General features: G+C 40.6%; 1 protein-coding gene across 2 annotated transcripts in view; it reads left to right on the top strand.

Moving 5' to 3' along the window:
- cadps2 (Ca++-dependent secretion activator 2) overlaps positions 1-16,353 on the top strand; it is a 224,303-nt gene that overhangs the window by 107,090 nt on the left and 100,860 nt on the right. For both annotated transcript variants that reach the window (XM_041996780.1, XM_041996779.1), the window contains exon 12: positions 12,519-12,655. In XM_041996780.1, coding sequence (XP_041852714.1) covers positions 12,519-12,655 — 137 coding nt within the window. The remainder of the gene's footprint in view (positions 1-12,518; positions 12,656-16,353) is intronic.

Raw genomic sequence — 16,353 nt, 5'->3', positions numbered from 1 at the left:
GCTGCTTTCCGTGTGTTGATGGTGGAGAGTGTCCTCTTCACGCTGGCGGCAGACAGACACAGGGTCTGGTCGTGAGGAGATGGTGGGGTTTTCTGTGGGGTGGTGTTGTTCTCTGCTTCAAAGCGTGCAAAGAAGCTATTCAGGTTGTTGAGCAGAGTGGTGTCGCTCTCACAGCTCCGTGGCGCGGGCCTGTAGTCTGTGATGGCCTGAATGCCCTGCCAGAGACTCTGTGCATCCTTGCTGTCTCTGAAGTGTGAGGTTATCTTGTGTGTGTAGTCCTTCTTTGCTTTCCTGATGCCCCGGGACAGGTTGGCTCTTGCTGTTCTCAGGCCGGATTCATCCCCTGCTCTGAAGGCGTTGTCTCTGGCCCTCAGCAGCCTGTGGACATCCCCTGTCAGCCATGGCTTCTGGTTAGCCCGAGTGGTGATGGTTTTAATGTGTGTCACATCATCAATGCATTTGGTGATGTAGGAGGTCACCGTGTCTGTGTACTCCTCAATGTCTGTAGTGTCATTGTAGGTGGCTGCTTGCTTGAACATGTCCCAGTCTGTTGTTTCAAAGCAGTCCTGTAGTGCAGATGTGGCCCCCTGTGGCCACACTCTCTTTTGTTTGATGCTGGGCTTGATGAGTTTCACTCTCGGTCTGTATGCTGGCATTAGCATAACAGTGAGGTGATCGGAGAGCCCGATGTGAGGGAGGGGGATGGCTTTGTAAGCTCCTTTATGTGATGTGTACACTAAGTCCAAGATGTTGTCTCCCCTTGTTGGGAAGTGCACATGCTGGTGAAACTTTGGAAGAACGGCTTTGAGGTCAGCATGGTTGAAATCTCCAGCGAGGATGGTGAAACCGTCTGGATGTGCCGTCTGTTGTTCACTGATAGCCTGATACAGTTCGTTAAGCGCTGCGTTTCTATCACTGTTGTTGTTTGTCGGTGGGATGTAAATCGCAAATATAAGAATTGCGTTTGTTTCCCTGGGTAGATGGAAAGGCCTGCACTTCACAATCATAAATTCTGCCAGTGGTGAGCAATGTTTGCCTACCACAGTAGCATCCCGGCACCACGCATCGCGGATGTAAACACAGACCCCGCCACCCCGGGTCTTCCCTCTGTCTGTGATAGCCCTGTCCGCTCTGTAGCAGGTTAGCTGCTCCAGTTGTATGGCAGAGTCTGGAGTGTTATCCTTTAGCCATGTTTCAGTGAAAACAAGCACACAACAGTCACTCACTTTTCGATTCGCTGATCTCAGAAGTCGTATGTGATCCATTTTGTTATCCAGTGAACGTACGTTCGCCAAGAGGATAGATGGTATGGCTGGGCGTGTTGGATTAGCCTCTAGCCTAGCTCGGATGCCTCCCCGTTTGCCCCTCTTTCTTGTCCTTGCGCACCGCTTCCGACACCTCTTTTCCGGGGGAGGGGTAGCAGGCGAGACCGGTGAGGTAGCAGGCCGGCGTAGCAATCCTAGTTCCTTTAGCGTCTTTGTTACGTCCGAGTTTAAAACTTTGCAGATCTTGTTTCTTTGGATGTTTAACAAAGCCTGTCGATTGTACATGTATTCCGACGTACACTGACGGGAGACTCTTACAGGTAAACACTTACTAGACGAACAAAACATCGCATTGTCGGGAGAGCTTGAGGTCGCTGCGTCTACACGCGCCGCCATCTTAAACCATCATATATATATTTATACATACGTATATATGGCATCTCCCAAGACAAAAGGAAGCTGACTTTTAGAAACAAAGAAAGGAAAATGAAATAAAATGATTCCTTCTGATTCTATGCAGAAAACCAGGCCTTCAGGTTGGCTTTACTCCTTTGTTAAAAGCTTTGAGCTGCTGGGCTTCATGATGGTTTCACCTTTGAGGTTAAAATTCTTTAGAAAGAGATAATTTTTTAAGGGAGCCACAACAAAACTCTCCAAACACGTAGAAATCATTGTAGGCTTCAGGGATGTTTCAGTCTGAACTAAAGTCCACTTTTATCTCCCAGGTACAACTTCCATTGTCATATGAACAGGCAGGCCACAACTGGCTCCTGAAGGTGTTTTTAGAGATGTTTACACCTGTCATTTGTGTTGTTGAAAAAGAAGGTGGTCAGCTTGACAGCGAGAATGATACTGAGGAACAACATCAAAACTGTTGGTTCTGCTTAACCTCCCGGTGTCTGCAGCTGGGAATGCATGTTTGTATGCTCCTTTCAAACTTTTCCTCCAGTTGAGTCAGTCAGAGATGCCTTGCACAGCTAGATGGACGCTGATGGACTTGTCTGTGTGCATCTTCATCTCTACTTGCCCTGACATTACCAGCAGCTCTCCGCTCCGACAGGCAGATCATGTCATGTCTCTTAGCTCTGTGCAAGTGAATCTAAAACACTCTGTCCTCCTTCACCTCCTTCTTGTCTGCATCAATAACCTGCCATCAGTGGCTACCACTACCTTTCAGAGTAGGATGTCACATAGATGTGACTGTTGCAGTGATGATGCCAATAGAGCCCAGACAAGATGGATATGGAGAAATCAAGCGTAGAAAACCACCCCTCCATCCCACCTCATCACACACACATAATCCTCAATCACGCATATGGTGTAAATATGATGGCAAGTTAGACAAATAACAAATACATTTTAGTACATTAATTTTCTATATTTCTTATATAAGAAGTGTTGTGGGGAGACTGGAGTCTATCCCAGCAATTAGCAGGTGAGATGTAGGGTACACCCTGGAAAGTGGAAAAGTCACCAGTTTATTGTAGGGCCAACACAGAGAGACAAACAACCACTCATGCTCATACGTGCTCCTCTCTCTGGGTATGAATTCAGGCTTTCCCCGTATCACAATTGGAAAGTGGTCTAGAGGTACAGACCAGACTGCCTTTTTTCCAACAGAAGCTATATGTCCCAGTGCAGAAGGCTGATGGACAGAGCCCCCTCGGTTGTTAAGAAAACTCTGAAGAAACCTGAAATATTTATTCTGTGGAACACCAAACTTTTCACACATCCGATTAAATGAAATTTGGCTCCCCCTATAGACCAAATCACGGCCTATGCCCTGCACTTGCATTTATTGACATCGGAAAAAGACCTGAAAGGAAAATAAAGGAAATTCAGCTTTTCTTATTCTGGAAATTTCCAAGACTTTAGCATAAACTGATCAAATATTTCGATGACAGGAATTTATTTTAATATTTGTTTGAAATGGGACATTGATCCATGAAAAGATGATGGTAAGGTTACAGCTTATCAGAATCAGGTTTCTTGCCAAGTGGGTTTACACGTACAAGGAATTTGTTTTGGTGCGTGGGTGCCAACAAGAATAAGAAAAAACAATGTGCACCAACACACCGAGGCAGCCATCCGCGGCGCCATCATAACCCTTAATCATTTTTAAGTTTCACTCTCAGATAATTTACATAACAGAGATGCTGTAATGTTATCTCTTGCACTAAAATGATGAAATGTTTGGAGTATGTAGAAATGTCTCAGTCATTTTCTGGATTTTCTGGGCATTTTCAGGCCCAAGAAAGAACAGATAAAAGATTGGCGTATTTCAAAATGAGTCTAAAACACATTGTTTAAATTTTTTTTTAAATTAATCTGTATGAAGTAATTTGTCCTTAATCAAATATAATGCGATGAAAGGCTGAATTATTTTCAGTTACTTTTTTATTGTGCACAATTGATTGTTTGTTTGACGTTAAAGGAAAATTAAATGACACAAACAAAAATGAATTAAAAGTGGTAATATCCACCCAGACTATACTGGGTGTGTTATATTTATTATTAATTTATGATCATGTATTTCTGTTTGCTTTGGCCACAACTTTTATTTGAAGATGAACTAATCTGTCATATTGAACCAGTGAGAAGCAGAAAGCTTTTCCTTCAGAGCTCGGCACTTGTGAGAAAGTGCACCACAAATACAGGATGAGGAAGCTGCAGACAGCCTGGACCATGTGGACCATCTGTGTCAGGAGCACTGACATTCATCCATGTTTTCAGCCACACACGCTTATTCGCACACATCCGCCTACCCCACCCACCCCCCCAAGCACACGCACACACCCAACAGATAATAGCTGAAAGTTGGACTTGACAGGAATCAACATCAATTCTCTGCCGTCTGTCCCCCAATCAATACTTCCCCTCCTTTCTCCTCCTCTTATTATCAGCTTTAATCTATATCTCTTTGTCTAGTTTTCTTTAGAGGCGCCTCCTTCACTCCCTGTCTTTTCTGAAACTTACATTAAGGACAACCCCACGCTTTGGAGGTAACGAATGTAAAATGACCTACATCGGAATTAGACGGGTTGAAAACAGGCCACACGAGCCGAAGGGCAGTCAGAGACAGAGATGTAGGAGAGTTAGAAGAAAAGACGAGAATAAAAGGAAAGGAGCTTTGATTGGAAGTTGATTGTGAAGATTTCACTTTTGCTGTCTTTTTTTTCTCTTTTGGACAAAAAAGCACAAAGGAAAACTTGGAGGGGAGGAGGTGATGGGAGGAGGTGGGGTGGGGTTACACTGAATCTGAGAGTCCTTGTGGGCTTCTCTGTGTCCAAACAAAAAACAAAATGGCAGCGTTAATAAAAAGCAATCACTAATGCTCGTCTCAGGCGTGAGGCCGCAGGCGTCACAGGCGTGGAGACAGCGCCGGCATTCTTCAGCGAGCCGCGGTCTTTTGTGGAGCCATGTGTCATCCTCACAAACTTCCCATTCCAAAATGTACTCCCACAATGAAGACAGAGTGGAGAGTGTTAGGCTTTTTATTTAGCAGGGCCATTAACAAGAGGGCCTGAAAGGACTGGAAATGAACCCAGGTTTGCTCAGGCTCGGATGCCTTGTGTCTCTTCTGCGTTCCTTTTCCTTTTTTTTTATTTCCCCCTTTTCTGTTGATTCTACTGTTGCTGACCCCAAAGTCTTGTTATTGTCTGCAGCTCCAGGGCTGGAAAAAGTGGTCTTAGTATTCAGCTCTATATTGTAAAAATACTTGGTTAGTAACATTCCAATAGGACTAAAAGGGAAATACTACTGATGTTTATTCATGTGTATGAACTGACAGGACTTATGTTTGTCTGAATACATTATCAAATATCATATTGGACTTTGTTTAAACTTTGAGATTATAAAGGAGGTTAGTTATTTGATTTATTGTTATATCAAGGTAGCAGCGTGTAAGTAGGGCTGCAACTAATGACTATTCTGATAGTCGATTTGTCATCGACTATTAAAACGACTAGTAGACCAATCAGATTATGTATCTCATAATTATTAAATGGTTCGTATTTTACTTTCAGCTTTTAAATCTTGCATCTAAGTCCGACATGCCTCCTCTTTAAATGTTCGAGCTTTGCAGACGTACTTCCGCGGTGCACAAGGTCCGGTTTACAAATCTTGCGTGTATATATTTTATTTTGTAAGCTTAATGTGAAGTTATCTCATACTTTTGACGTCTTCTGCCGCCATTTTGTTCCCTGGTTGGCCCCCGTATTTTCCCCTGGCAGACTTTATTGTGCATGTGCAGCTCTCAGCAGAGATAGGAAAAGAAGACAATGTCTCACTCTGTAGTTTTTTTTTTTTTTTCTTTGCACATGCAGTTTTTTTTTGTTTGTTTTTTGCCGACAATAGTCAACAGGTAAATTCATTGTTGACAATTGTTATTGTTGACTATAGTCAACAACGTCAACCAATCGTTGCAGCCCTATTTGTAAACTTAGCACAAAAATTAAGGAAATTGGTGTTTGGTAGAATATGTCTTTCTTGATACCAATGCTTTTTGGCAAAAAATAAAGCCCATTTATTTCCCTTTTAAATGGAGCCACATTTGTAAGGAAAATGCATTTGTGGAATGAGCAGCATAGCTGAGTTTGTGGGCTGTGCCCTTCAAAAGCTTGCCAAATCTTCTCTGCCATTGCCAAACAGCTTAGATTATCTGTGCCAGGGACACTGAACTGTAAGCTCTGAGTTTTCATCCAGATTATCTACTGAGGGAATTCCCCTCTGTTATTTTAGGTGTACGTTTCTCTCCGCCGATGCTGCCTGCGATTTACTTTGCTTTAATCATTGCCAGTTTACACACTCAACACATTCATTTATTCATTCATTCATTCATTCATCCATTCATTCATTCATTCATTCATTCATTCATTCATTCATTCATTCATTTATTTTCTACCACTTATATCTAAGGTCAGGTCGCTGACATTGCACATACATACAGCTCCTTAGCCCATCCTAAACTAGAAAAATTAGACCATATTCAGGTCCTTCTTATCTCCACCTACGCATAAAGTTTTTTAGAGAAAATCTTTGACTACAAAATCATTGAGGAGATGGCCTGGGGAGGCTCAAGAAACTGTGAAGGAATGTTTTAAAGAATTGAAAAGAACTTTGGTGATGACATGACTGTAAAAGCTTCTGTTTGGACACTTTCCTCCTCACATGAGCAGTGATGTGATGTCCCAATAAGCCCTGAATCCTCACTGAACTGAAAAAGCTGCTGAACATTAGGAACAAAGCCTTGAGACAGGGAGGGGGGAAGTTCTTTGGGATAGTACAGCCAAAAAAGAAAAGTTGTGATACCAAGGTAGTGTACAAAAAAAAAAAAAAAAAAAAAAACAGGGACACAAGCTCCAGAACACTTAGTTGGAAGAAGGTTTTCATACTACAAAGGAGAATCAGATGTGAGGCTAGTAGAGTAGAGAATGCTATAGCCCCAGCCTGATGTCCTGGTTTTGCTGTCTCCTGAGGGAAAACCCCAGAAAATGCAGTCAATGGGTTAGGACTGATAACGTTTTCATACATGCATGGAAAAGTATCAAATATAGCTGTCCAAAATAGTCAGTTTTGGTCTTGCGGTTAAGCGATATGACGGCGACCCTCTGAATATTATGATATAACACAGAAACCACGCCTCTCTCAACTGGTTCATGGTCAAACACTCATCTATCCATGTGTGATTTAATGTAACTTCACACCTGTAGTCTTTTTTTAGCTGTTCAAAAGAAATGAGGTGATGATAAAGTCCTTCGTTTAAAGGTCCATCACACATTTAATCCCTCTCCTATGCCACAATTGAAAGGATGAGTCTGTGAGAGATTGGGGCAGAATTGGTGTTTGCTAGAATAGGGGACGAGACAAGAGCTTAAAGTGACTCCTACACTGTGACCATACCTTTAAGCAGCCAGAAATTAATGGGTTGTTCGTTCAATGATGTTTACTTAGTGGTAGTGGGGAACAAATTAAAGAGCGAAGGGAAACGGGATTACTTGAATATTATGCCACTGTGAATACAGAACGGAGACTCATCTGATACATCAGAGACCCAGAACATGAGTACGAGGTCGGCCAATAATAATGCAGAAAACTGGGTAGAGACAGCTTGCTTCTCCTGTTTGTCTTTCTGAGTCTCCAGTGATTTTTATACAGATCAGCCTGCTCTGTTATGTGAAGAAGTCCAGAAATCCCAGGTGGATACCTCCACAAACACCTGAATTTATGACTGCCTAACTAACAGACCACAGGTTGTGAGACTGAAAGGTTGTGTGTCTGAGATGGTGGGGAGCAGCACAGAAGCACCACAACAGACTGTACTCTCATAATTTCTCCTCACGCTGAACACCTCAGACTTCCAGTACTTGACTGCAGGAGACAGACAGGCTAGCGGTGGAGGCAGAGGAGGTCTCCTGATGTTCTGATGTGTTGGAAAGATGAGGCCGTGTTAAGGTCCATGACTGAGCTGCAGGGAGACGGAGTGGAGGTGTGAGGAAAGCTGTGGGCTAGTGGAGGGTGTGTAGTCTTATCAGATCTAATTAAAAGAGATGATTGTGAATTTTATGAAGAACTGGGTCATGTAAAGTATTATTTCCATCCTTGGGAATAAATGAAAATGATGGAGATGTACAGACACCTGGGTATTTACCTGGACAACAGACCTAACTGGAAATGCAACAAGAAGGGACAGAAAAGACTCCACTTCGTGATGAAGCTAAACTCCTTAGATGTCTATGCCAAGATGTTACCTATCTTCTTTAAGTCTGTTGTGGAGAGTGTGATCTGTTGTTGTAGCCGCATCAAAGCCAATGACTCAAAGGATAGAGTCTGGCTATGTGCTGGGGCCAACTCTGGAGCTCCTAGAACAGATTAGTCAAAGAATAATGATGCTCATGTTTCTGAATATGATGAACGATGCTGCACGCCATCTATAAAACAAATTGATCACCAAAGTGTGTTTGGTAAGAGGCTCTCTTAGATCTGTTGCTACACAACGGTGGTTCTTTTGACAGCAATAGTTATTTATTATGTGTTATACACAATGCATTTAAAACCCACTGATCACCATTACTGATTCTTTATGCTATCAAGAATAATTTCCCTTTTTGGAATTAACAAAGTATGATTGTATTATGTGAATGAAACATTCATGGAAGAGATTAACTGAATTTTCTTACTTTGTTACCAAATGTTATTATTCTTTGCCTTACTGGCAAATAAGTCTGTTTTCTTAGACTTTAAATAGCATAAGTCAGCTGTAAACAGATATGTGTAATAATCAATTGCTAATTAATTCATTTTATTTCTCATTAATGTGCACTCAGCACCCCATCTTGACAGAAAAGAAAGAGAAATGTAGAAATTTTTGCTAATTTATTAAAAAAGAAAAATTGAAATATCACATGGTCATAAGTATTCAGACCCTTTGCTCAGTATTGAGTAGAAGCCCTTTTGAACTGGTACAGCCATGAGTCTTCTTGGGAATGCTGCAACAAGTTTTTTACACCTGGATTTGGGGTTCCTCTGCCATTCTTCCTTGCAGATCCTCTCCAATTCTATCAGGTTGGATGGTGAACATTGGTGAACAGCCATTTTCAGATCAAGAATGGTCACAGAGTTGTTCCGAAGCCACTCCTTTGTTATTTTAGCTGTGTGCATGGGGTCATTGTCTTGTTGGAAGGTGAACCTTCAGCCCAGTCTGAGGTCCTGAGTACTCTGGAAGAGGTTTTCTTCCAGGATATCTCTATACTTGGCCGTATTAATCTTTCCGTCAATTGCTACCAGTCATCCTGTCTCTGCAGCTGAAAAACACGCCCATAGCATGATGCTGCTACCACCATGTTTCACTGTTGGGATTGTATTGAGCCGGTCATGAGCAGTGCCTGGTTTTCTCCACACATACCGCTTAGAATTAATGCAAAAAAGTTCCATCTTGGTGTCATTAGACCAGAGTATCTTATTTGTGATAGTCTGGGAATCCTTCATGTGTTTTAGGCAAACTCTTCCGTCGGGCCGCTCTGCCATGAAGCCCCGACTGGTGGAGGGCTGCAGTGACAGTTGACTTTGTGGAACTTTCTCCCATCTCCCTACTGCATCTCAGGAGGTCAGCCACAGTGATCTTTGGTTTCTTCTTTACCTCTCTCACCAAGGCTCTTCTCCCACGATTGCTCAGTTTGGCTGGACGGCCAGGTCTAGGAAGAGTTCTGGTCGTCCCAAACTTCTTTCATTTAAGGATTATGGAGGCCACTGTGCTCTTAGGAACCTTGAGTGCTGCAGAAATTCTTTTGTAGCCTTGGCCAGATCTGTGCCTTGCCACAGTTCTGTTTCTGAGTTCCTTGGGCAGTTCCTTTAACCTTATGATTCTCATTTGCTCTGACATGCACTGTCAGCTGTAAGGTCTTACATAGACAGGTGTGTGCCTTTCCTAATAACGTCCAGTCAGTTTAATTAAACACAGTTGGACTCCAATGAAGGAGTAAAATCATCTCAAGGAGGATCTGAAGAAATGGACAGCATGTGAGTTAAATATGAGTGTCACAGCAAAGGGTCTGAATACTTATGACCATGTGATATTTCAGTTTTTCTTTTTTAATAAATTAATAATTAAATTAAATTGATAAAAACAAAATTTTATATATTTCTGTTTTTTATGTCCAGATGGGGTGCTGAGTGTACATTAATGAAAATTAAAATAAACTTTTTTGATTTTAGCAAACGGCTGCAATAAAACAAAGAGTGAAAAACTTAAAGGGGTCTGAATAATTTCCTTACCCACTGCACTTGAAAAAAGAGTCTTGGGGTGTGTATTAACCCCTTACGATGCAGACGTACCGGTCCCGGTACATGACTACTAGTCAACAACATTGCAGCCATGTGTGCAAGCCACAATATACACATCAAATGAAAGCTCAAAGTCTTGTCTTTCCGATGATATAAACCATTTTGACACGCAACAACCACAGCGCTAACACTAAAGCCTTTTTTACAGAAAAGAAGAAAGTTTAAAGGTTGACTTTCCTTACCTTTGAGGGCTCTCTATAGGTCAAACATCAATATTTTCCATCAAGATTGGTCTCATTCTGTCCGTAAAGGTAAGGCGAGGACAAAAAAAATTTTCTTTTTCTGTGTGTTTTAAAGTGTATAACTTTTTATCAGTAATACTTACAGTGATTTTGACTGCTGTGGGTGAAACTAGAGAGTGTTACCTTTACAAAGAGCCCAAGCCTGTACTTACAATCCAGAGGGTTCAATAACAGCAGTAATTCTAATTTGGAGGTCATATTACAGGCGTTTTTGCCCGCTTGATAAGGGGGTTAAAACATGTTTTGGACATATTAGACACAATCACTGGTAATTAGTTTAAACTCTTGATTTTAAGTGCATGCTCACAGGTATTCAGTAGAAATCTAAATAGGGAAAGATCGTCTGTTGCAGCTCTTCAGAGGTTAGTCTTTATCTGATGCTTTTTAGGAGGCATGCTTATCTCTCTTGTTAAAAAATTAGATGAAGATGAAAATTAACCAAATAGTCAAAAATTTGTGAGTCCTGTACTTAATTTCAGTTGTAGTGCATCTGAGGCTGTCAAATCTAAGCAATTGTGTTACTTGTGTTTCATGTAGGATCTGGTTAAATCTGTCCTCTACAAGATAAGTGTCTGTGAATGAAAGAAGCAGTAACTTGGTATAAATCTGTAAGTATCTGCTCTAATACTGATGGCAATTTTTTCCTGTTAAGTGCTTTTTCTCCTGAGTTGTTTGCAGTACAGATGATCTGTGCACATGCCAAAATGCAGTAATCCTAATATGTAGCATACCAAAATGATGTGGAGAAACTCCTCTTAAAGCCTCTACTGGGCAATGCCATCCAAACAAAACACAATTAAAACAATAATAACTTCACAAAGTGATAAAATATGCTTTACATTTGATGCTCTAAAATATACTTCTTCACTTTGACGTTTGTGTTTACTTCATTCTGGCTCCGTATTGGTGTTTCTAAGGTGAATTTTGGTACTAGCCCTCGTTTCTCCCCAAACGTTCTATGAAAGCCCCTCGCTGCTGAGAAATGTTAATCAGGAGATAACATAACAATTATTTAATACTAAAACAAATTAGCATATGTAGACACATTTTTTAAACAGTTAACTCTTCCTGCATGTTTCTACCGTAAGGTCATCAAATCTGTTGACCTGAAAGTTGCCCTGTGAATACGAATGTAACTAGAAAATCAAAAATCAGTTGTCATTTATTTGTTTTCACATAAATGTAGGGGTATTATTTTACAGATCATATTTATGGGTCATACATGGTTATTTCAGCTGAAGGGAAATTTGGAGGATTGGTTGTTAGAGTGATAATACAATGAATCAGAGGCCAACACCGCTACTAAACCGAGGTCTGATGGGAAAATGCTGCTGCTGGTGTTGAGCAAAGATTTAATTGGCTTGTTTCCAAGGGTACTTTCTGTAAAAAATAAAAAATGTTATTTCTGATGTGAGAAGGGTAAATGCTCTGTCTAGGTGCTGTGAACATAGAGCTTGCTTCATGTAATCAGTGGTGAGTTATCTGTCAGGCTGTTTTTCCCCTCTTAACCTTTAGTGTTTTCCTCACATGTCGTCTATGTTAATGAATGTTTAGTGTCGGCTCAGAGTCCTGACAGCTTCACAGAGGATCTTTAGCCAAATGAGGTGGGAACCATTAACCACAGCACTGAGAACTGACACTGCATGTCGGGTGTTTGTGTGTGTGAGCTCACAGAGAGGTGTGAATGGTTGTGAATCTGAATTTCACTTTGCAGTCGTGGTTAAGTTGATGGGTTCATAAGAAGATGCTCTGCAGTCAGGCTGTTGTTGATGCCTTCTATGAGCTTAAATTCAACATTAATTTGACACGTATTTAAAACATGCAGCAGTTTATAGCTGGGACAGTTGTTCTTGAAGAAAAAAAAAACCCTTCATGCAATTTTTAAAGGTTTCAAACTGTCCTAATCTTGTATTCCTGCACTTGACCTGAAAGCCAGTCTTGACAAAGCACCCGAGCTGCTGTTCTTATGTGGTGGCCTCTATTTTGACAGATCTTCAAGCTTTATATAAATTAAGGAGAAGCTAACTTGTACATCAGCATGTCTCCCTAACCAATCATGAATACTTTTGTAAATTAATCATCCATAATAAGCGTATAGTTACGTTTTTCTTACATTCTTAACTTGCAAACAACTCTTGACCTTTGTCCTCCCTGTCTGTTTCCTGTTCAGGTCTGGATCCAACTCAGCGTCAGGGAGTGGAGGAGTTCATCTCTGCAGCTCCAAGCCACTTCGACCACACCGCCCTGTTCACTATTTTACAGAAACTTACTCTACAGCACCGCATGAATGACTCTTTCTCCTGCCTGGTATGTCCGTATGAACACGTCCTCCTAACAGAGTAATCCGTCCATCTGTCTATCTTTTTTTTGGATTTTTTAATTCATTTTTTTTCTTCATGTGTGTCACTTTTTCTTTGGTTAGATGAATTCAGAATGTGGCTTATTTCATGACATGTAGAGCTGAATTAATTTATTGATCAGTCTATCAGAAAACTGACAGAAGATTGTCCAACCATCCTGATGAGGGATTAATCCTTCATCCACTCTGCCCTTGGCTATTTTCTTTTCCTCTTTTTTTGAGTCAAATAAAACACCTTCTGAAGTTGTGAGGCCAAAACGAACAACTCTGGTATGTTAGAATGAGGGAAAACGTAAAAAATGTTAAGCTAAAATAGGTCTGTGATCCCATCATCTGGTGGGGGTTTGCAAAGTTACCGCTAAACTCATCTACTCCCCAATAAAAGGTCTGAGTTAGAGAGTATTGGAAATGATAGCAACAACAAAATTCAGCATGTCAGGGCTGCATCAGTTTTAGTCACAGTAGTTTTAAACTACCTCGTAATTAATCGATGATCTTCAGGAATGGTGACAGGTTGTATTGTTGTAGCGGATGCAGACACCCTACAGGGTGCAAAGGATCATTTCAACTTCAAAACAGTTAAAACCAAATTTAAAGATATTATTAAATGTTAATATTTGACAATGTCTTTATCATATATGTGGTTAAACTCTGTGTCTTTGGGTTTCAATCTGATCCTTGTAGAAAATAAGGCAACGTGTTAAATTTGGCACTTTTTTATATATATTTGAAAGACAATTTCATTGTTGTCATACTATAATCCAATTAAAACAAATCCATCATATGATCTGCATTAGTCTAGTTTAGAATAACTGTGTTCATATAAACCAAATCACAAAATGAATTGCCTAGCTTGATAAAGAAACTTAAACCGTCAGACATGAAAGAGACAGAAACGATCTCACTCTGAGTGTGTGTGTGTGTGTGTTGAGCCCTCGGGGCTCTCTCACACTGATTGAGGGGGTAAACGTTCTAATCAATACGTTCCAAATAGGAAAATAACCCTTACGGACGACTGCTGCGCCGTCTGAAAGGAGGAGTTAGATGGAGGAGGGGGAGGAAACCTAAATAAGTGTGTGGGTGGGGGGATGAAAATAGGGCTTTTGTGTTATGTTCAACTTAGCAAAACATGATGACCCCCCCCCCCAACTTTGCAGATGTGATGCACATTTACTCTAATGTGTCTCTCATCTTGAAATTAAAGGACAAAAACATGTAAACAGGCAGCACAGATTAACCTGATGAATCAGGAAGTGTCCCACATTCCTTCTGCCTTTCATCTGTTGTGTAGGAGCAGAAGTATGTGTCAGTATCTAGTAGTTATAACTAGTAATGTCGAGTTACCAACAAATATTAACATACAGATGGAAGATAAGTCTCATATTTGTGGTACACTTTGCTCGCACACATGAGAGGAACCGATTCTGCAGTCAACTTCATTCTCCAATATATACAAGAAGGTTTTCTTTTACAAAATCACATGACACCCTGCAAACTCTTTTTTTATGTAAAACTATTTCTCACTGTCAGGTTATGAGTGAAGGGGAAGTGTCGGGGATGTAAGAACACATAATGGAAAGTAGATATTCAGCTGGATCTTTTGTGATTGCCACCTTATAAAATTGAATAGCATGCTTTTCAATGTGTTATCTTTACCTTTAGACGCTGTTGTTTTGTTCTGTTTAAATGTTAAAGTTGGCACCATGAATGTGAAGTACAGCCCAGGGAGAGACGCCCACCACCACCAGCTAACACTGTTTAATTAATCCACCATATACTCTCATTTTAGGTACTAATTGTGAAAGTAAACAGTTAAAATTAATTACATATTATTTATATTATGCTCTATATTATCACATATAATGCGGATATTTATTTTATTTGGAAAAACTTGAATCTTTTAATTGTATTTCCATGAAATTACGCCAGAGTAATTGAGATTCTAAAAACCAAAAGATTTGAGTGTCGTGTTGAACGAACTTGACTGAACCTGGATAAACTTAATTCAATCACTTTTTACAAATTGAATAAAATCATTTAAGTAGGTTTAACTGTTCTTTTTTTACAGTGTGATTCTGTGATCACAGTGGATACAGTTTTCATCTATTATTAATAATGTTATCCAAACGTGTGATGTGTAACTTTTGTGAAGTCAGACCTGACTGAGCTCAGTGGGAAAGTTTGAATTTGATGTTTTTTGTTGGCTTTTTTTGTGATTTGTTTTGAAGGGGACTGATTGTGTTAAACCCATATCGATCCCTGGCTCACGAATCAGATTGAAAGAGTATCCTGGAAGATTTTGTTATATTGAATCCTTACCTACTGAACTGATTTAGGATTTGTTGCCAAGGATTGAAATGCAGAGCTCAGAGTCAACAGCTGATGGATCCCACAAACTGGACAGATTATACATCACAATCATATTTCATCTGTAGATCTGTTCCTTTTTTTACTTCAGCATAACATTGAAATTGAAAATAAGCTGGTCTTAAATTCCTTTGTTAAATGAAGGATACTTTGCGTTTTTGGTCTCGTCCTCCAAAAACATCAGAACGATGAGAAGCTCCCCAGACTGACATCTGGGCCTCTTTCATTTCTCTACCTGCCTCACAGGACTCCTTCCAGCAGTGCAATTAGACCCGTCTATTCACACATCCCATCCAGCTCTTCTCTTCTCAGCCTTTTGTGGAACCTGAAGGCTTTTGTGTTCCAACCTGAGCCCCTTTTCACCAAATACTCTGAGAAAAGGCCAGTGCCGAGGCGTGGGGGACATCTGCTGAGAAGTGGCTCGGATTCATGTCATGGCCTGGGTCGAATTCCATTCACAAAACAGTTGAACCAACCAACGACATCACTGGTCAGGAAGAAGTTTAGTCTGTGGTTGGAGCACACTGCTGTTGGTAGGCCATTAAAACTGTGTGGGGTTTACGTAGAATTAAATATTAGGATTAAGTGGACTGTTTATTTTAGTGATCTAAATAATTGTGTCTGATTTTTGAAGCTCTGGTGTTTCAGCTCAGCTTGAATAAACTATCAAGTTTCTTCTTCTAAATATTATATTAAATGTTTCCCTTAAATCGAGAAGTTAAGATCATTACTAGAAGTTGATGACTTTGACCATCAGCAGCTTGCACCATCCCAGGACCCCCAACCCCCGCCCATCTTAAACCTCTAATCGGTGAAGAAGAGGGAAATGGGGTCATTGAGAATGACTGCTGAAGTGGACAATGTCTGAAGACCAATATTTACCTTCAATTCTCAAGACCCACTTAATGTTCCTGTCAGCTTTCATGTTTAAAACCTGGAGACATCTTTGTCCTCTGTCCTCACCTGTAGTTCTAACAGATGAGAACACAGGTGTTCCTCCTCCTCCTTTCAGGCCCCTCAGCATCCTTATGCCAGGATAACTTCCTGTGGGTTGTCTAACATAAAAGACTGATGTAATTACGCAGGATGATGCATGCACACGGCTCCAACTCCCACTTGTTTAAATCTGGAGACTCCCGGTGATTTAGTGACATTTGTGCTAATTAGAGAAATCTGCAGGACCATTCACAAGGAGAGATGAGGGCTGATTGCTCAAAGATTCAAATAAATTTACCAATATGTTTGACACACACATTTCTAATAATGACATCGTTTGTAC

The sequence above is a fragment of the Melanotaenia boesemani genome, chromosome 10 (assembly GCF_017639745.1).
Source record: "Melanotaenia boesemani isolate fMelBoe1 chromosome 10, fMelBoe1.pri, whole genome shotgun sequence".
In the NCBI taxonomy this organism is placed as follows: Eukaryota; Metazoa; Chordata; class Actinopteri; order Atheriniformes; family Melanotaeniidae; genus Melanotaenia; species Melanotaenia boesemani.
Note: the sequence above shows the minus strand (reverse complement) of the source record. Positions and strands in the feature narration are given on the sequence as shown.